Here is a 23,118-nt window from a genome sequence, read left to right on the forward strand (position 1 = left end):
AATTATATGAACAAAAAGCAGCAATTCAAGACATCTTCTACAACAGAATATTCGGAATTTTTAATATAAATAATTCAAAAGTTCAAAATGTTTGTTTTAAACTTGGCTGCGAACTTTTTGAAATTCCTGCCAAGTAGGTTATGGGACAAGTTCAAAGAAAGTTTTGTATTTATTTGATAATGTTCTGTTTACATGTTATAAATTTACGATTCTGATAAAAACATTTTGTTTTTGCACCACTAGAAATTTATTCAGTTTTGTATTTATTTGATAATGTTCTGTTTACATGTTTTATAAATTTTCGATTCTGATAAAAACATTTTGTTTTTTGCATTACTTGAATTTATTCTGTTTTTATTTTTCATTGTTTATTTGATAATGTTCTGTTTACACGTTATAAATGTTCGATTCTGATAAAAACATTTTGTTTTTTCTACTACTTGAAATTTTATCAATTTTATTTTCTTCAATGTAAAATAATGTAGAATATGTTCAAATTAGTTTTAAAAAGTTTGATGTAAAGTATTTTGAATGAATATTTTACATTTGAAAACTGACAGTACTTGTTTGTAAGTTTTAACAATCAGCAATTTGTCCTTGATGTTTTTGTACCTTCATTTTAATTAATATGAAATTTATTTATTCACGCTAAGGCATCAATGCACATACCTATTCATTTTAATTAATTTTAATTGGTACTATCTAACTATTTAATTATCTAACAAATGTGATTTTGTAAAGCAAAAACAGATAAGTTACAAAACTGGTAATTTTTATCGTAACTAAAACAGCAAATAGTTGTTGTTACAGGTTAGTATTTAACACAATACAAATCTACCACTCAACAAGATTATTTCTTTATAAACCGCATAAATACCTAAAACTTACCGACATAAGCTTTTTATAAATAAAATATTGTGCCGTTTAAATTTTTATGCTGTTTTGCCGTTATATCAGTTTACTGAAACACGTATTATAAATGTGATTTAGTCGCATTTGACTTAGTATACAGTTTCACAGAAATGTTATTTAAATAAGTTTTATTTTTTAAAAACATATACAGCTACTTATTAGTAAATATAAAAAGTAATGATACATGAAATGAATAGAAATAATTGTAAATTAACAAAAAAGTAGTAAATAAACTGAGACAGCTGTAAAATATGTTCAATAATTTTTTTTTTATATTTTAGCTAGTTGTAATTATCTTGTAACTAAACAACATAAATATTTCCAAACTAAAAACGAAAAGCTAGTTTATTATTGAACAAAAATTCCTTTAAATCAAAAACTCTGACTTTTCTGTTATCCTTTCTATTAAAAACTTTTATGTGCTAATACCAACATTAACTACCACATGTATGATAAGTTAAGGTTTGGTATTTATTATACATGTATACTAAAAAGTTTTAAAGCCTAAGTTTACTAAAAGCAAAAATATTTAAGGTTGGTGAAATGAAAAAGAAAGCAAATATGAAGGCACTTCTGAAAAGTTTACCTGGAGAAATCTACATGTTCTATAAATACATTTCTTCATTTACCTACAGTCAGCGTCCTAACTACAAGGTGAACAAATTATTATTTAGATATTTTTATAATTTCTAAAAGTATTTATCATCTTTTACCTTTAGTCAGCGTCTTAATTACAAAGTGAATATATTTTAGTTTAATTGTTTTACAAATATATATCTTTTTTTTACAGTCAGCGTTCTAATTGTAAGATGAATATATAATCACTTCCTTTTATTTATGATCTATGTTTTCTTTAAATTCATTTCATCTTTCACATATATTCAAAACCTAACTACAAGTTGAATAAATTATTATATAGATATGTTTTACCTAGTTAGCTATTAAATATGTTAAGCCAAAAAAACATAACTTATTTATATTCAGCGCCCCAAACTATAAGGTGACTCTATGGTTCTTTGTTTATTAAACAAGTTATAATGATCTAATGTCATGTATAAGAAAATTTAACTTAATATTAAGAATTTATTGTGTTGTAAATGGCTTAGTGAAATAGTTTTGTTGAAAAAATAATATCATCTAAAGCCATTGTTCTCATTAAAGTTGAAAATTTTATTGATTTTTTATTTAAAACATATTATAACTTCAGCAATTGAGAAATTAATTAGTATATGTATAATGTGAGTATTATATTGATACTTGTAATTAAAACGTTATAAGCTTTGCATTGAAAAACTATTATGTCTTAAATGTATTTTATAAAGTTTTTAACTTTTATTTAAATTAATATTAAAGCCGCAATAGTTCATAAAAAGCTACAAAAAATTACTACTAACAAGGTAAAAGTTTTTTGGTTTTGTTAAAATAAGCGTATTTTATTTTGTTTTTCACACAGTAAACTGAATCTCAATTATTGAGAAATTGGTCCAAGTGCTGCAAAAATTAAATTAATAAAATTTGTTTTTTTTATGTTTAGTTTTGATATAATTGTTTTAATAGAAATAGCTCTAAAATTAAGTAATAAGGTTGATTTTATTTGATAATAAGAAAAAATGTTATGAAATTTTGTAATAATCACTAAATTAACTTTACTTTCAGTTATTGTATGGTAAAAAAATTACTGATAAAAAATTTTGTATAAAAAAAAAGTTTAAGGTAGTCATAATCTATTTGGTAATATATAGATAATTAAAAGTTAAGTATACAACTAATAACAAGATATTACATCTAAAATGATTAAGTTTGAGTTAATTTCACTTAATTAAACACTTCTTTCATAGAAATAAATGTACTTTTTAACTAGGTAAAACTAATATTTTTCAATATTAGTTTATAAGCAAAGCTATTCATAAAAGTTTTATTACAATTCAACCGAAAATCGCTTTAAAGTTGTTTTATATAACTTTTAATCTATAACTTATTAAGAAACCACTGAACTAAATATACATTCTAAATTTGAAGTGTATTTATCAAACATATCATTTTGCAGACTTGATTCTAAATACCATACTAGAATAGTTTGTTATATATAAAAAGTATATTTTGTTGGTTTATATATTTTTTATATTGTCTGCGTTACAACTTTTTTCTTTTTTAAAATATACGTACGTATTGATTTAATAAATTATAGTTTGACATGAAATTAAATATACTTAGCATATATATGTATTTCCACATGTTTAGTTAAAAATGCAGTTTTATAAAACAAAAAAATGTAAAATGCTTTTAGTTAGTAATTTGCTGTATCTGAAACCTACCTCCTCATATTTTAAAATAAAATTACTTAAAGTTTTTACAAGCTTTTAAATTGGTGGCAAGTCAAGTCTGTCACCATTAATGTAATGTTATTTTAGAATGTTTATATAAATAAAATGACATCTGAATTAATTTGTAAAAACGAGATGCTAGTATTATATACTGTTAAAATATTTAAAATACAGTACTCATATTTTTTAATACACATCACTAAAAATAATTTAATATTCATTAAAACCTTTATGTTTGGAAATTTGGGTAAAAGTTATGTTATGTAATTGTAAGTTGTTCTAAAATTTGAAATTTTATGTCAACGATCATTTCTTGTCTGTGGAAACGAAATGACTGTGTTTTAAAACTTTTGAGGTATTTTAAATATTATATATTTATACTAGTTTTAATTTTTATTGTACACTATTGAAGTATTCAAAAAATAATGATGTTTGGAAATTTGGGTAAAGGTATTGAAAACCTTAAAAACTACATAAAACGTTAGCAACTAAGTTTTTGTAATTTGAATTTATGGTATAAACAAATTATGTAAGTTTATATAAAATTTGTGATTTAAAATGTCAACAATATAATTTCATGTACGTAGTAGTTCTTTAAAATTCTTTACTTTACAAAATTAATCTAACTACAGATAAAGAAAATTCCGTAAATCTAAAATATAAAAATACGTAAACTTACAATACTAGTTTAAAAATAAATTTTTGTGTTTGGAATGAGTCTTGAAAACTATGGTTTTGTTATTTTTGTCAATAAATAACTTTAAAATATTATCTAAAATAGTTAAGTGTAAGTTTAATTAGAAAAGTGTAGCATACAATTTATAAGATAAACCTTAGTTCAACAATAAGTTTATATACGTATGTAACAAGTCTTCGATCAAAAATCACACAATCTTATATTAGATACGGTTTGTCACTAAAACTTATAATTGCTGTTATTCCAGTTTTACATATTTCGTTGTATAAATTTCTCTACAAGTTTTTCATTAAGTTTTAATTAAGTGTTACAAGTATGATTTTAAAGTATATTTTTATGGTTTAACTTTAATTAATTTATTTTTGTTATATTCAATAGAATTAAGTTTAGTAGTAGAAAGTAAAAAAAAATGATAATGTTTTTTGTTTAACTATTTTGGTTGCCAATACGCCAATATTTATGTACTGATTAGTTGTTGGTTTTTTTTATTAAATTATTATTCGAATTAAACCGTCTAATAAACAACAATTTATGCTAGTTAAATTGAAAAACAAAGTTTTAAACAGATTATAGCTAGAAGATTTTCAACAAGCTGTTTATAAAATTAATTTTTGTTTTACTTCCAGTATCTATTTATTTTAATAATTTAATTTCATTATTTCAAAGTATAAAAACAATTTTGTTTGTTTTTGATTTATAAAAATTGATAATACTAAAGAAGTTGAATTTTTTAATTTTATTTTTATTTTTTTATATAACTATGATCGAAACTCTTCAAATGTGTAATAAACTTAAAAAAGTAGTTTATAATTACTAAATATTTTAATTACTCCATATTTAGAGTAGTTTTTAAAGTAAAATGGAATACACATATAGATTGTAAAAGTAGTACAAATAAATTAGTTTGTTACAACTAGGTTTTATACAGTGGTTTTCTACTTAACTTTTGAAATATTTACAAATTCCCATCAATAATTGTTTATGTAAATTTTATAAAAATATAAAGTATAATATTTTAACAAATTGTACTTGTACATAAAACTTTTAATAAAAACCAGCATTATTTATATATTTTTTACTATATAAAAACCATAGCATTCACACATAAAGTTTGAGAAAATTGTTGTTTTTTACTGTTTAAATATAATTAAGTTATATATATATATATATTAACAGTGTAAAAGTTGACATAACCGTTTAGTTTTTGCTTTTCATAATCATAAAAACTATAAAATTACAAAATGCGTCATTTATTAAAAAAAAATTTATCTGTTTATTTGTTGTTATTATGTTTTAATTTTTTGTCTGTTTATTTTATACGTATATTGATTTATGTTTATTTTCGTATGTTTGTCAAATTTTGTTATAAAAGTTTTATTCAATCAAAGTGTCAATAACCCATCCTGTTTTATACTGGAGAAAGGATTTGATAAGTAAAAATATAAAAAATGGAAAAGCAATTTTAAATACGCACTCATTAAAAAACCTAAATTTTTTATGAAAATTTTCTCAAACAAAAAGTAAGAAAATATTTAAAACATGATAAAATAACCCTATGCATGCACTAATTTAAAAACCTACATATTTAAAAAAATAGTTTCTCAAAGCAGCAACAAAGAGTAAGAAAATTATAAAACAAATGAGAAAATAACGCAATATACGCACGAACTTACGATTTTGCCGAGTTAATAAAAATCGTGTTCGGTGTAAACACGGCAACTGAAAAAAATCAATAAAAGTTAATTGTTATTTGAATGTCTGCGCTGTGGTGAAATTAATTAAAGGAAACGTTCTCGTGCGCAATTGGTAGCATTTAATTTTGTTTGTAAGTATTTATAAATAAAACTGTTTGTTTTCAGTTTAAAACTAACTGTTTATTTTTTATTAAAAGTTAACTTACTCTTAAAGCTAAGCCTGGAATTGATTAAATTAAATGTTGTAGTGTACACTTGGTATCTTAGAGTTTTAAATTTTATGTAAGGGTTGAACGTTCTAATGAATTTAAACTAGTCATAGATTGAAAATCGTTAAAATGTAGCTAGTTAAAACAGAGTTAGCCTTGAAATAGTATTCGTAAACTGTAAAAGGTAAAATGGTGAAAAATTAGTTACTTTTTAAAGAAGTTTAATTTTTAAAAACTGATTATTCAAGGTACTTACTATTTAGTTAGTTTCATGTTTTTCTCTGATGTAGAAAATTATGTATCTAATTAGTTTTTTTTTGTATTAGTACTGTTCAAAGTCTATAAACAAATTAGTAGTAGTGTTTTATCAATTAAAAATAGACACTTATTAATGCTAATTAAGTTAATTAAAGTTGACTGTGTTTATTTTTCATCGATAGTAATAGACAATTTTGATAACATTTAGATGTCTTTATTTTGTATTAAAGCTTCTATCAAAAAATCCTAACTATAAACGTTTAAACCATTTTTTTTTATCTTTTGAAGTTTTACATTTCACCTACATCTAAACACGTTTAACTTTTTTAATTCTATGCGCAAGAATGTTTTTTGTTCAAAATACAATACAAAAACTGTAGATAAAATAAAGTTGACATTAAATAATTTTCTTTGTTTAAAAAGTAGTAAAAACATTTACAGTTACTTTAGTTTTTTCAGACTTTAAAACTAAAATGATCATATTTTTTGATTTCTGTGGTAAAACATTAAACCAAATTTAACCAATACTAATATTGATACAAGTCATTATGGTGGATATAAAGATTGTTTATTAAAAAGGATATCTTTTACAATATTTTATTATAAGTAATTAGCAAGCCTCATGTGTTAATTAGAACTGAAGAAATTTTTTCATGTAATGATTGCCAAAATATTTTAATGGCTTGCTGTATTATTGAATTATAATTTTTATTACGGATAACGTTTTGAGATATGATAATATACTAAAAATAATGAGTACCTTTTGAATATAAATTTGTTGCGTGATCAATGTAAGCTGTATGTTCTTAATGTGATAGCGCTCATATTTTTATTTTGTAAGTCCCATGCAAAGACGTAATTAAAAAATTGTTTATGCGTTCAAAAGTTTTTTGATTAAAACAATGCTATTATTAAAATTACAATACAATAACCGTTTAAATAAGTTGACATTATATTTAATAGTTATTCATTTTGTAGGGGGACACATTTATGATAGAATTTTTTAATATAGTAATTTACAGCTTAGCTATTTCATAATAAGCTACGTTATTTTTTTAAAATTGAACAGTTGTATATTTTTAAAGCAAACTCTTTTATAATATAACAAGTTAATTAACATTTGTAATAAAAACTTGTTGTAAGGTTGTTTTTGAATGCTAAATTTAATTTTCCACATTTAAGTACAGTACAAGATATTTTTTCACCACATGATAAACATATTAGTGATTTTTTTCAAAAATTTTTTAATTAATGTTACTGATTTTATGTAGTTTGACAAGCTGTTAGTTTTAAAACTTGATAATTTTAAAGATCATATGTTTACCAGATTTCCTCAGTTTTAAATTCAGTTCAAAGTGATTTTCATATTAATTTAAATTTGCTATGTAATTAGCTTTATGAGATATTTTCTTCGCAATATCTAATTACAATGCTTCAGCTCATAATCATCAATCATCTTTTGCTTGCACGTTTATTAACTGAAAAATGAGCGGTATTCCATTCAGAATGAAGAGAAAGTTCTTGCATAATTGTTAAACTTGGTATTTGAAACTTGTATTTATTATTTACGGGTACATAGTTTTCAAAAAAAGTGTGGTTTGTACACAATGTTATAAGAAACTTTTAGAAAAAGTATTTTCCAATAGTTGATAAGAAGTAGTATTTCATTGTCCAATTTTTTTAAAGTTTCCTTACAAAAGTTTTGCAGGCAAATATGTTTCTCAAAAGTTAATTTTAAGTATTAACTAAATGTTTTATTAATTATAAATTTGTAATTTACAATCTTTTTCTCAATATAATAAAAAAGTCGAAAGAAACTTCTCGATCAGTAAATTAATATTCAGTAGTATGAATCAGAAAATGTATTTAAAGATAATTTTTAAGCAGTTTTTCGTAGCACCTAATTCTTAAAGTATTTAAATTTTCTTTCCATGTAGTGATAGAGATTTTTTTATTTTTTATTTTTTTAAAGCAAAGTGTTTCATTCTCAATGTGATAAAATGCCTTCCAATCAATTAAAGATTCACTTGTATATCGTATACAATTTTTTTAAATGTAGCAGCAGTTCAACTTGAAAAGCAATGAATTTTTTTTGTAATTCAGTAGTAGACAAGTTTTTTATTTCAAATTCAATGTAAGGTATTTCACAATGTGATAAAAAAGTTGAGAGAAACGGCCTTCCGATCAATTAACAAATCGATTTCGCTTCAGTTCGTAACGCGCGACTCATCCTGTTTATAAACAGGTTCGGACGTCAGTTTATTGAGAAATAAAATTAAAATCTTTGGTTTGATAATAATTTAAATAAAAACCCGACAGTGATTGATAACTGATTTTAATGATTCAAAAAAATCCAGTTTTTTTTTGATAACTATAAATAGCGATTTGAAGAGTTTTTTTTTTTCATATAACAATGTTTAAAAATATAAAATAAGAAGGCTTATGTATGATTGAAATCTGTCTGAATAATTTTTATGAAAAATAAAACAGTTAGTTTGTGTTTTGTTTAAATAAGGAAGTATAGTTTTTTTACGATTGAAAATAATTTTCTTGTAACTTATTTTGTTTTTCACTCAAACTTGTGAACTGAAATTTTGTTTCATTTTTCTTAATTTGTATTTTCTATTAATTATTCACTGAAAACAAATCAAATTGAGCAGTATTCAAAACAAACTAAGAGTCGCAAATGATTAGAAATTTAAATTAAGTTAAAAGTGTTTTTTTTGAACAGGTATTGTAGTTAGTATACTTCTACTTAAAATTGATAAGCATGGTTTTTGTTCAAAGTATGTTAGAACTTCTTTAAAACAATCCCAAACATTATTGATTGTGTGAAAATGCAAAGTATATTAATTACTCTAATCACTGTTTTCAACAACAATGTTTTATGTAACTGACTGAGTTTAGTACACTAGAAATGATAATTATAACTAGTTAATAGTACAAAATAGTTTTCTTGTAGCTTATTGGGTTTTTCACTCAAACTTGTGAACTAACATTTCATTTGATTTATTTTTCTTAACTTGTATTTTTTAATAATTTTTCACTGAAAACAGATGTAATTGAACAGTATTTAACACAAATTAAGAGTCGTTTACAATTGAAAATTTAAACTAAGTTAGAGTATTTGGTTTCAAACTGATATTGTAGTTAGTATACTTCTACTTAGAATTAAGTTTTTATTCTAAGTATCTTATTTTTCTTTTAAAAAATTTCAAACATTTGTGATTGTGTGAAAGCATTAAATTTATTAATTATCTAATAACAGTTTTTAACAACAATGTTTTATGTAACTGACTGAGTTTAGTACACTAGAAATGATAATTATAACCAGTTAGCAACTTTTTATTAAGAAAACTTTGAATATTAATGGCTGTGTGAAAGTGTACAAGTAATTAATAAGTTCAACCATTTATTTAACAACTCAAATGTTGTTGACCACCAATGCGAGTCGGTTTTGTTTACAAAATAAACGAACGTTAATCACGTTAGAAAGCTTGCGAGTGTTTGAAAGTGCTCCGAGCTAAATAAAGTTTGAATCAAGTCAAAAGTTTGATCCCCTAAAAATAAAGTTTTAAAAAGTGAACAGTATACAAAAAATGAATGTATTAGCCTCTTCTTGTTTGAAAAACATTTAACCAATATTTTAATCTTGGATTAAAAATAAAAAGTCTTACAGTTTTTCTGGTACTTGAATAGTTGTCTATTTATTTGTGTATATTTTCTTTATTTATTTTTTGCTCATAATTAAAAGTGCTTTTCAGTTTAATTGCTATAAAATTTTTGAAAGCTGTATATCTATGAAATTCGTTTAACAAAAACTTTTGTAATAAAATAAATTTGAAAACTTTACTTCAAAAATTAAAAAATATATATACATGTATAGGATCCTTTTAATAAACAAATTAAACATTTATTTTTTTATTATTCTAAATTATATCAAAGAACAATGAAATAAATAGTTTCTTTTTGAAAACTAATTGTTTCACTAAAAAAAGTCTTTATAAAAATCACTTAAATTTTTTTTCGGTATTTTTTTATTTAAATGATATTATAACAGAAAAATTACGCTAAACGTATATTTAATTTTTTAGTTTAACATAAATTCTATTTATTTTATCACGTATCTCTAAGTCATTATTATAATTTGTTTTAAATCTTAAAAGCTTTGAACAGCTTTTTTTATAATGTTTTTTTATAATAATAAAATTAAATTTAGCTGTACATTGCATAAGATCGGTTTTAAACATACTTGTATGAAATATCAAATTTTTATAACATTTTTAATATATCTGAAACCATAATAAAATGCAACTTGATGTTTTTGGAAGGTGCTTTAAGTTTTTTGTACAGTTATTCTACATAAAAATTTACTACTTACTTAATGTTCGGCAAATAAAACGATTTCAAACTTAACAATTAAAATCAAAAGTAGTTTAACAAAATATAAAGTTTATTTAAAAATTATGATAATTAATATTATTTTATTTTTTTTTGTAATCAATTTAAAGAATATTTAACAGAGACAATACTTTTTTTGAAAACTTAAAATTCGACAAAAGCTGCAAAAATTGATAAAAAATTACATAAATCAAGAAAGACCTCCCGTTAAACTTTCTTTAAACCGCCTTAATTAAGTTCTACACAATATTTTTTGTCTAATTTAAAACTCTATGACTGCACTTTTTGAGTCCTAAACAGTTTACATTGGGGTTGTTTTCAGAAAATCGAAAATAGCCTCAAAAAAAAAAATAGCTAAAATTTTTCACAAGGTGTTTTTGTGATAATTGCCACATGTTAAAAATAGCTTAAAACTTAAAGGCTGCATTCTTTATAAGCGCCCTAATTTGCAGTTTTAGGTATATAAAAGGTCGAACGTAACAACTTTTTTTTTTTACAATTAGTTTTGCAAGGAACGATTAAATTTAGCAATCAGTAAATTAAAAATAGGAAGTCCTTTTAAACTAAGTAATACTAAACTTTTTCAAACAGTTTTGCAAGGAGCAATTCAATCTGGCAATCAAGAAATTGAACTATTTAAATTTAGTTCAATTTGTACCTTAAATATTAAGTTAGAAAATAAACCTTAAAATATTAAATAAGCAAAAACATCTCAACAGTTTTGCAAGGAGCAATTCAATTTGGCGATCAAGAAGTTGAACGTGACGAACTCGCACCCGTTTGACTGGGAACTGGACAGGAACAGGGACAATTCGAAGAGCTACACCCACACAACAGTCAGGACATCAACCAAAAGGATGGTCACTACTAACAGACCTGGTTTGATATAATTTGTGTTAATTTAATGAAATAAAATAATGAAGTTTAATTAAAAGAATGGTCACTACTAACAGACCTGGTTTGACATAATTTTTGTTAATTTAATGAAATAAAATAATGAAGTTTAATTAAAAGGATGGTCACTACTAACAGACCTGGTTTGATATAATTTTTATTAATTTAATGAAATAAAATAACGAAGTTTAATTAAAAGAATGGTCACTACTAACAGACCTGGTTTGATATAACTTGTATTAATTTAATAAAAAAATGAAGTTTAATTAAAAGGATGTTCACTACTAACAGACCTGGTTTGACATAATTTGTATTAATTTAATGAAATAAAATAATGAAGTTTAATTAAAAGAATGGTCACTACTAACAGACCTGGTTTGATATAATTTGTGTTAATTTAATGAAATAAAATAATGAAGTTTAATTAAAAGAATGGTCACTACTAACAGACCTGGTTTGACATAATTTGTATTAATTTAATGAAATAAAATAATGAAGTTTAATTAAAAGGATGGTCACTACTAACAGACCTGGTTTGATATAATTTGTATTAATTTAATGAAATAAAATAATGAAGTTTAATTAAAAGAATTTTCACTACTAACAGACCTGGTTTGACATAATTTGTGTTAATTTAATAAAATAAAATAATGAAGTTTAATTAAAAGAATTTTCACTACTAACAGACCTGGTTTGACATAATTTGTGTTAATTTAATAAACTAAAATAATGAAGTTTAATTAAAAGAATGGTCACTACTAACAGACCTGGCTTGTTCTAATATTTTTATACACTTACAAAAGTTGGTATATTTACTAAGACAATTGTTACTATAAAATAACCTAGTTTGTATGATTTATTAATTTTTTAGTTAAATTTGATTTATTAAAACAAATAAGTTTGATTAAAAGAATAGCTTTTACCAATAGACCTGGTTTGATTATTTATTATTATTAAATTATTATTTATATTTGTTCATTATTTTTTTATTGATAAAATTCTGTTTAAAAAAATTATCACAAGATAAATTTGTATGCTTATAGTATCTTGAGATTGTAATTTATCAGTCTTCTTTGTATAAATAATTTATTAGGTTAAAATACTTTAAGCTAAACCATTCAAATGGCTGTATAACTTTTGAATGTTTTAAGATATACTATTGTTTTTTACTTTATATCACTAGTAGTCTTCATTGGTAAGTTATTTAATTAAAACTTTTTTTAAATGAGTATTTTTTTTTTTCATTAAATAATATTTTATATGTATCAACTCTGCAGAATTTACCACTTAAAAATAAACAATATAAAGAAAAAGTGAAAATAATTTTATTTTATAATCGTACAGTTTTATACTTTTTTCTGTTCTATATTTTCACAACACCTTTAAAAATTATTTGGTATAATATAACTCCTAAAGTAAATAAGTTTTGATATATGCTTTATTGTTTGCCTATAACGATCAATGCTATTACTAGCTTTGGATTAATAATTTCTTATGAATTAAAAAGCAATTATTTGAAACATTCATACAAATTTTCTATTAACTTGTAACAAATATCCTTAGTTGTACTCTAATTAAGACTTGGTACATAAAGCATTAATTCCAAAAAACCTGTAAAATTGTGTCTGTTTTACATAATATACACTTAGTTGTGTAGACAACTCACAAAGTCCAATCTCGTTGTGATTTTCTTTCATTCTGCTCACAAGTATTCAATATAAATAAACAACTAAAACAAGTAATCGAGTTTGTTTAATAACTTCAAAGGAAGACTTGAATAAGAAGCATAAAGCATAAATTCCGAAACACGTTTAAATTGTTAATTGTATACATCACTAATAAAACCCAATTTCATTCTTTGTAATTAAAAGCATTTAACAAAATTTAATAATTTAAATTAATAATAAATATTTAATTTCTTCATGCAGGCTTCAACGCGATGTCGGATTGCGAGAACCGAACAAACCCCAAACTGGACACCGATGGCCCGAAAATCGAGGTGAAAGTTGACGATAACCACGACAACGACGGGTTCAAGAGGCCCCACGAGATTGCGGGGTTGCCGGGCAGCAACGGGTTGCTTGGTAACAACGGGTTCCATCATCACCACCAGATGGAGCAAGGCGAAAGACTTCATCAGGTATGTGTTGTTCGAATTCATAAAAATAATTAGATTTAGTCGGTTTATTATTAATAAAAGTTAGCACAAATGTATAATACTAGAAACTTTTTTTGAAGTAAATTATTGGCATTTTGATCACAAGTCATTGTCTTCAACACTAAACTACTAAACTACTGCGGTGTAAATATACTTCATTTTTTTGATATATTCTTATACAATGGAGAACGCTATATAACATATAAAAATATACAATAGTTTAGTTTTTTAACAAATGATGGAATCAGTCGAAAAAAATAAGCTAAGATATTTATATGATTAGTTGTTTACTTTATTGCGAAAATTGTTACAAAAGTAGTTTTATATTTATAAAGCATTGTAAGTTTATTGTAATTACTTAATATGATATTCAACAGGCCGACAAGAAATCTTCCCCAATGAGAAGCGAGATCGAATTGCTGAAAAGATTAGCGATTGATGATGAAGTTCCTAAATACAAAAACAACAACTCCGCTGGGTTTGTTTAATAAATATATCTTTTTCAATAATATTAACTTTTAAAAGTGTTTGTTATAAAAGTTTTATGAAATTTTATTTTAATTTTTTGACTAATATTTAAGTTTTAGTCCATACTAGTTTAGTTTGTACTAGTTAAACCAAACAAAAACATTATAAAATTATTAATTATAGCATCATCTCCGAAATAATAAGAATTTTTATAACTTAAATTACTATATTTAAATTAAAGAGCAATGTAGTTATTAGCTTGTTCTTTAAAATTAAATCTTAACAATAAAAAATTTCATGTATACTTGGTGCCAAAGTTATCATGATTAGAAACATTTACATCTAGCTCTCAAGTTTAATTACTTTTGTAGCGTCTAGTTTAAAAAAATTAAATACAAAATGTTGGAACTTTTAAAAGTATTAAATTTGAGAAATTTTCATTTAAAACTTGGCTATAAAATTGTAGCTAAATGGCATATATACTTTGCAGTAGTAACATTTTATACCCAGAATACCATATAACTTCTATGATAAAAATTGTTGGTAACATCAGATTCCTATGGTTTACCCTTAAAAGGTTGACCCATATTTTCAAAATTATTTTGTTCTTTTCAAACTTTAAGTTGAAATTACAGTCTGTGATATTTGTTACAAAAATTATTTTCTAAAAAAAATTAAAAAAACTTTGTGAGCATAATAACTATTTTAAAAAGTTACTTATTAATAAAAATTTAATTTTTAAACAAAATTTTATAGACATGGGTTATATTTGAAACAAACAACAAACATTACATAAAATCAATTTTATTGAGACACATTTCCCGTTGTGAGATATTTGAATAATATTTTATTGAGATATTTCTCTTTATGTATACATGAATAATACATGGTATAAAATTGTTTCCATTTAAATTTGAAAGCTGGCTTTATTTGTATAAGGGATATTGTAATAACGTATCATACACAGAATGTAGTCCTAAATCAATATAGCGATTTGTTATGATTGTCAGAGAATAATAAACTAGCAGAATTGAATTGTACTTTGAGTTTACTTAGACTTTTAATTTTTCATACTTAACTCACTTGTTAGTGATGTTTTTAAATTCACCAAAATGTGCAATCCGTTATATTTTGTTCAAGGTATTTTGTATGTTTTAGAAGCTAAGAAATGTAGGCCTTTTACTTTTTGTTGCAATAAATTTAGTTTTGAACTTCAATATCATTTTGTAAACTAGTTTTTTTTTTCACAATAGTTGCCATTCGGCCACAGATTCTTGATTTATTACAAGAATTTTACTTCAAAATGTACAGAGTAACTAAATTTAAAACAAAGTTTAACTGCCAGATAGATTTTATAATGTCTAAAACCCTTTGAGTGAAAATTTAGACTGTAAAGGATCAATAAGCTGCAATGTTTAATTTTTGTAATTTATTAGGTATAAAATTTATATAATGTGTAATTTAACTGAATAAACTTACAAACCTTTAAAGTTTGTAAAATAGCAATAAAAATTGAATATAGTAAATAAGTTTTAAAGATTTTTGAATTCAATATATTTGTTTCAAGAAGTTTTTAAAACTTTTACTTTGTAAATTAGTAAAGTTTTAAACATAATATTCAAGAATGTAGACAAAAATAATATAGTTTAAGTTCAAGCAAATACATTTACCAACTATTTGTTTCTACTTTCGCTTATTTATTGAAGTAAAATTATTATTAAGAAAATATTAATTAGTGTGTTGTTTAATATAAAAATAGGACTCAAACTTATTATGCTAAGGCTAAATATAAAATTTTTACTATATTAATGCTTTATCATTATTTTAATAAAAAATATTATATTAACAGTGAGGCCGCAGAGAATATAGTTGAAGGAAAGAGCAAAAGTTCTGATAAAAATAAAAAGTCAAAAAGTTCATCGGAATCCAACAAAAAGTCTTCTAAATCGTCTAATTTGTACAAGGTATTTTATAATTTAATTTGTTTTATTCTTCATGATACATAAATAAAAAGTTATGTGTTTTCTCTCGATTTTTTTTGAATTATAGGTTTTAGAACTGTTTGTGGTTTATAGTTAGTTTAATACTACCTACAAAAATTTAAAGTAAATATAATATCATGAAGTTTTTAAATTTTAGAAAAAACATGTTTACACATAGTTCTAGAATCCAATGTTGAACTGAATTAGCAGTTTATTTAAACTTGTTTTATATAACTACTAACTTTCAACAATAACTTGTTAGTTTATTTGCGTAGTTTAATTTAAATTTCCATGACTGTAGTTATTCAAGTATGTACTATTTGTTTACAGTACATATAATAGAACTAGCTATTTAGATGTTTCATATAAAACGGCGGTTTTTAATCTTTTGAATTTATTTAAAAAAAATTAAACTTGTTACTGTAAATGTTTAATGCTACAAAGAGTAGTAAAATAATTTCAGATAAAATTTAAATAACTTTTTATTACGACTTTTAGAAATACTTAGTCATTTAACAACATTTCCATTAGATAGTTCTCTTTATTTGTTTAAAATTCATAGTATGTGTATACCAATATAATTTACGGATCAAATTTCACCAATAACTTAACTTAAAGTTTAATATTTTTATTCAGCTTTTTTGTAGTACATTTATACGTATACTATTACTCAAAATTTACACAAAATTACGTTTCTGTGCGTCTGTATGAGTAAATAAAAATACTTAAATCTAAATATACTTAAACTAAGCTTTTTTATTAAATATAGCTTTACTTTATTGTTTTTTTTTCCTTTCTTAACATTCAAATTTTATAAAAAAATATTTTTTGATTCAACTTATGACTAAGAGTATGGTTTACAAAAAAAAAAACATTTTTAATTTAAAAAACTTAAACTATGAGTAACCTTTAATTTAAACTTTGATATGTTAAATATGTATGGTATAAATAAAAATATTAAATATTAATTTTAAAAACTTAATTTATGATTATTACACATTAATCAAGTTTAGTTTTTTTAAAGGTTTGTTTAATAAGTTTCCAACATGTAAAAGTTTCATTATTTTTTCAGCGACCCTTTTTTATTAATTAAATGTTTTTTTTTTCATCAAAAATGTTGAAATATAGTAAAAGACTAGAAGTTTTACTTGAAATCCAGAAAAACCTAGTACATATATTTTAATTTAAAGCTGTTGTACACAGTTATGTGAAAATTTCTTGTAAATGTTGAATAATTTAAAAAGTGACGTCTCAATTTGTCAAGCTTCATAAAGTCACTTAAATTCGATCTTCGCTAGCATTCTGTGTGTTTGAGAAACTTTATAAATTTTGTGAATATTATTTCTCAATAACGTTTACAAGAATAAGGTATAAAATTCAAAATTTTATTATGTTAAACATTACTGTTTTGTTGAAAATTGTATGTGAACCCTTGACAAAGTTTGAAAATTTGAATTATTTATTGCAACTGTGCAACTCATTAAATTACTTTTAACTGCTATTGCGTATCCTATAAACTACACTATTTTCTTCTAATATTTTTTGGTCAGTATTTGTAACAAATTTTACAAAGAAAATAAAATGTAAACTATTTATTATTTTCATAACTGAAATCACTTTTAAAAAAATTTGTTTGTAATTCTAAATCAACTTTAACTAGGAGCTTAATACCAAAACTTTGTTTTTTTTTTGTTGTCTTGTATATTTTTTGAATGTTGTATTTTTTCAATTAAAAAAAGTTAAGTAAACAAAGTAAAAATAGTAAAATAAACAGACAATTGACAAAATGGAAAATAAATGGAGTTTTAGCAAAGAACAACCTAAATCAAATCATGTTAGTTTAAAAATTCCTAAAAAATAACTGTGCTTACAATAAATATGAGTGTACCATCAAATTTAAATTAATCAATGACCAATTAATAAAACCTAGTCACTAAGTTTAAAATTGATATAAGTGACTAATTTGGTAAAATTTTAATTTTTTATATCACAAATTTATTGTTTTTATAAAGTTTTTAAAAACTATAAAGAAGTTAAAGAAGATAAATTAGTCAATTAGTTTACTGGAATGTATTACGTATTTATTTTGTTAAAAAGAAACTTTGATTTATTTTTAAGTGTTTCACCTTAGTTTGATTTCTTTTAACAAAAATATTTATTAGTAGTTAAAGAAAATAAATGAATTAAAATAAACTATTCATTCAAACATAACTCAATAGTTGTAATTAAAATGAGAGCCGTTATTTTAACATCACCTAAATGAAATTTCATCTTATAGCTACAAGAGCTGTTTTTATGATTAAAAAAAAGAGTCTTATAATTGTGTATTTATTAATTGAAACTATTGATCTTGATTGCCACGTATGGACGTTATGAAAAGTTACTTAATTTCTATTTGTTCATAATTAAGATACAACAGTTACTTGTATAGTTTTTTGGCTGTTATAGATTTTATGCAAAAGTTGTGGTGTAAAGTTTTTTTTTTTGTAATTTCTTTCACATTTATGATGTGTGTTTGAAAGCCACAAAAAGTAAAGTTATATTAACTTGAAGTAATTATTTGGATTGCGGCATCTTTAAACTTGGTTTTTAAATGGGCGATATCGCCTCTCTTCGTTGAGAGCTTCTACCAAAACGTTTAATGTCGAAACTAGTAAAACGTATATAAATATTGTATAACACCTTAGTAATGTATAAGGTCTTTTAGAACAACTTTTTTTACTTTCAAGTAATTTTAGTGTAACTTGGAGGCATGACAACAAACAACAATTATTCCCTTTCAGGTGGTTAGCAACGGTAGTGGTGGGCAACAATCAGGTGGAGGGTTGTCAGGACAACAGAACTCCCTCCTTCGCAACCTACTCACCCACCGAACACGTCACAACAAGGACAATGACGTCATAAACAAAACGTCATCGTCGGGAAGGATCCACGATAAGGGGAATTCCCACAAACGAAACTCTGTTGGGAGAAATTGCAGGTCGTCGATGGGTTTCCATGGTGATAAAAACGAGGGGAATCACCAGGTGACGAAGGTAACTCACAAAAACTCGGGGATTCCCATGCCCAAGATCAACACCCTGTTCAAAACACGGAAGTCGCTGGAGTTCAAAAAGTTTGATTTTTATTAGTTTGTATTAAAATTATACTTTGGTCTGCAGGAAACTTTTTTTTTTAATGTCTTGAGAAGTGCAACGTCGCTTGGCCTTAGTTTTGGGTCAAAAATAAATTCAAAGCAGAATCTTTATAAAGAGCTTCCTTAAAACAGGGTTGCCAAGAAACCTAGAATTTGAAAATTTAGGTGAAACACCTGGAAAACCATGGAATTTTAAACAATTTTTATGTGTAAAATGAAAAAAATTTCAAAAAGTAGAAAAAAAACTGTTTTTTCTATAATGATTTTTTTTTGTGTTAAAACAGATTTAAAGTAGCATTGCAGTATATTTTCAAAATTAATAAATTTAGAAAAAATTTAGAAAACATGGAAAAAAAATCAAAAACCTTTGTCAACCCTGTTAAACAAGCGGTTCTCAATTTTTATACTTTTTTCACAGTCACCTGTATACAACTAACGACGATCAAAGTGTAAGGACTTTGTTCAGACGTAAACTGAAGCTAAATTCGCAAAACATCAATTTATGGCAACTATGCGCTCAGTACAGGCATATGAAGTATTTAAGGTTCTCTCGTGTAAGATGGACTTTTTTTCTGAGTGGAGTTTGCTTTTGGTTTGCAAATTTTTGTGCTTCCAAGTGTGCTGTTTAAGAATTAGCATAAGTTTTGTGACTGCTTTCAGTTATGTAGAGTTGTACATCTTGAGGTGTTTGATGTGAAAAAGGAGGGGTGGTTAAAGGTAAAAACGCAAAATCAAAACTAATTTTACCAATATCTTTGCATAAAACCAAGATAAATTTGTTTTTATTTATGAGTATTTGTTTTAAAAAATCTATTAATCAAAAGTACAAAAAGATTAATTTTAGCATTAAGTGTGGCGTTTGGATTTTAAAATTTCGTTTTGAATGTTCGATCTCAGCTAGGTTAAAAATGTAACTTTATAATATATATTCACTTAGAACTTTATACGTTGAGTAGTAGATTTTTCATCAATTTTTATTTTAAAACTCTATGCTTTTGAAAATATTCCACAGCAAGTTTTTCAGTTTTAACTTGCAATGTAATACCACGAAAATACCCATTTAACCTTTGCAGAATATTAGCTATTACAATTTTGTACTCCATTAGTTCTATTTTAAAACGCAGTTTTATTTGCTGTGTTAATTTTTATTTTCGTACTTTTATGGTGACAATAGCAATGATACAAATTGTTATTTTATAAACACTAATAATTTTTTAGCAGTGAAGAAAAAAGTTCGAGCTCCCGAAGAAAAATAAACTCGCCTTACAGCTTCAATGAAGGTAATGTTTATTTTGTATAATTCTATTTTTTTTTTCTACTTTTAAATCAGTTAGAATTAGTAGAATAAAGTTAAACAACTTGTTAAGCATTGCTGCTATATACTAAGAAAATAATATTTGTCTTTTTTAATTGAATAATAAAAAGATTACGACTCCTGATTAAATTAAATTATTATTTTTTTAAATTAAGTGATTATATTTTCAATAAACTTTACTTAAGTTTTATCCTCACAGGACGAATAAACGGCCACAAGTCGAGAAAGTCTTCAGTTTCCGGCAGAAAGCAAAAAACACCAACGCCATCCTCCAACAACCATTTAAATAACCATTTAAACAACAACCATTTGAATAACAACCATTTGAACGAGAGCAAGCCAATCAAAAACGACCGTTTGCCGACGGGCCAATCGAACCAGGGCAAATTTCAAACGAACCAGTCGCGTGAAGCGAAACCAGATGTCCTGCTGAAAGTGGACAAGAGTAACTTCAGAAGAAGCATTTCTCCCAATACACGTTCGTCTCCCAGGTAGTTTAGAACATTCGAGAAAAATATATGATTTATTTACATTGTTATATTTTCTCTTTCCAAATTGGTGGTAGTTACTTAATTTACTGGTGTTACTAACATTGATAAAATTAGTTGAAGCTCGTGAAATTGTTTGTACTTAAAATTATTTTTATAAACAACTACATTAAAGTTTAGTTTAAGAAGTTAAAAGTTGTAGAAACCGGACAGTGCAAAATTAAATTGATCACTTCAAATTTATATAAAAAGTTAAGTTATATATTCGATCACTTATACTGAAGGTCGATAGCCTCTAAAGTTAACAGAACTGCTAAAAAACCTATTTCAAAGGTATTTATATGTTATTTTTGTTATACTAGATATTTAATAAAACACTTTAATGTGTTTGATAAGTTAGTTCAAAAAGATTATCATCAAAAAGTTAGAAACCTAAAACTTAATGAATTTGTTGAACAAAAATTTTAAATGTTTGCTTTTGACAGCTGAGTTTTGCTGATGCTAAGAATTTTCCAAATTTTTAAAGATTCAATAAAAATAAAAGAACCCCTCTAAATATATGACAATTGACTTATAGTTTCTAGTAAAACTAAGTGTTTTCAATCACAAAGACTACTTAAAATTAAATATCTTGAGAATTCTTTTTTACTAGAGAATAAATGATACATTTTTTATTTAATCAATAACACACAAATGAGTTATAGCAATATTCTTTTTTGATAAAAGACTTACTGCGTTTGATAAATTAGTTAAAAAAGATTACATTAAAAATTTAGATGCCAAATAGTAATGATTAGATTGAAATAAAATTTTTAAATTGCCAATCCTTGAATTGTATACTGATCTTCCATTTTTTTTAAAAAGATTCAGTAAAAATAAAAGAATCCCTCTAAATTCATATATAACAGTTTATTTACATTTTTAATAACATTTTAAATGTTTTAAAATCTAAAGAGTCATCTAGATTAAAATTTTATGGGTAAAAGAGTTTCATTTTTTAAGGATAAGTTTAGAATAATTCTAACATATTTTTTATTTGATAATAATTTACAAGCATATTTCAAATTATTTGTTTTATTCAGTCGAATACCCGTGAGAAATAAAGCTGCTGAAATTAAAAAGAAAACTCCAGAACAAAATAATAAATTTAGATGTACGTTTTATATTGTTTTACTTTATGTATTTATCTATATTTATTTACTTTTTTAAAACTTCAAACTTAATTTAAAAGTATTTTGTTATATTCAAGTTCAAACATCACTGATTTTGCTTAAAACTTTAATTTTCTACTACAAATGCTTCCAACTATTTTTCATCTGGTAATTTTTAACGTGAAATGTAATATTTAATTATACTTATGTTTACACTAATACAATACCTGTTTTTTTTTTTTCAATATATTTCAACATTTAATAAGATGCCTTGTATGTGAATGCATAATATTATAGTAGCAAAACTAATCAATTAGTTATCAGTTAATTAGCGTTGATAATTTTGCATGCAGCCAGCGATCAAGATGCGAAGAAGAGAACTCAATTGAGACCTCACAATAAAACACTTGTATCATCTCCGCATTTGGACAAAAATTTGCTACCCAGGCCTCCAGCTCAGAAGAAGATCCAAAACAGGAGCATCGTTGACGAATCCAGGTTTTTAGAAATTAAAAGTTGTTTTGTAAAACCGTTTTTAATGAAATAAACTATTTATTTTTATTTTAGTAATCTACACAAAGCTGTTTGATTGAAATAGACGAATGATTTTTTTAAAGTTACATAAAACTAATGTTAAATCTTGGTAGTAAAGATAGTTGAAATAATTTTTAAGTAAAAACAGTTTAAACAACACATTAAAACTATTCAGTCTAGGTACATTAATATTATTTAAACAAGGCAATACTTGCAAAGTATTGTTGTAAGTTGTGTTAATGAATTGCATACATTTTATTTTTTTTTTACGATTTAACAAAAAAACATCTACTTGCATGAATTTACTGTGTCGTGAATTATTTATGCAGTTTACTTATTTGCTTGGCAATAAATCACACTAATTTCAATTTAATCATTTTTTATCTACACTAATTAGGCATGGCATGTTTAATAAACTTTAACAACTTTGTTTTATTAGTAACAAATAGTATATGTGTTTTCAGAATAAAAATTTAAAATGAATTTATTACAACTTT

General features: G+C 24.1%; 1 protein-coding gene across 2 annotated transcripts in view; it reads left to right on the forward strand.

The window, feature by feature from the left end:
• The window catches only part of LOC145842069 (uncharacterized), a 40,576-nt gene that overhangs the window by 16,932 nt on the left and 526 nt on the right, over nucleotides 1-23,118 (forward strand). The window contains exons 8-18 of one of the 2 annotated variants that reach the window (XM_082949443.1): nucleotides 1,447-1,566; nucleotides 11,215-11,374; nucleotides 13,318-13,529; nucleotides 13,925-14,025; nucleotides 15,865-15,979; nucleotides 17,772-17,831; nucleotides 18,781-19,112; nucleotides 20,352-20,413; nucleotides 20,648-20,939; nucleotides 22,019-22,089; nucleotides 22,441-22,585. In XM_082949443.1, coding sequence (XP_082805569.1) covers nucleotides 1,447-1,566; nucleotides 11,215-11,374; nucleotides 13,318-13,529; nucleotides 13,925-14,025; nucleotides 15,865-15,979; nucleotides 17,772-17,831; nucleotides 18,781-19,112; nucleotides 20,352-20,413; nucleotides 20,648-20,939; nucleotides 22,019-22,089; nucleotides 22,441-22,585 — 1,670 coding nt within the window. The remainder of the gene's footprint in view (nucleotides 1-1,446; nucleotides 1,567-11,214; nucleotides 11,375-13,317; nucleotides 13,530-13,924; nucleotides 14,026-15,864; nucleotides 15,980-17,771; nucleotides 17,832-18,780; nucleotides 19,113-20,351; nucleotides 20,414-20,647; nucleotides 20,940-22,018; nucleotides 22,090-22,440; nucleotides 22,586-23,118) is intronic. The other variant, XM_082949444.1, reaches the window with a different exon arrangement.

Source organism: Thalia democratica, chromosome 8, assembly GCF_965202585.1.
Source record: "Thalia democratica chromosome 8, ktThaDemo2.hap1.1, whole genome shotgun sequence".
In the NCBI taxonomy this organism is placed as follows: domain Eukaryota; kingdom Metazoa; phylum Chordata; class Thaliacea; order Salpida; family Salpidae; genus Thalia; species Thalia democratica.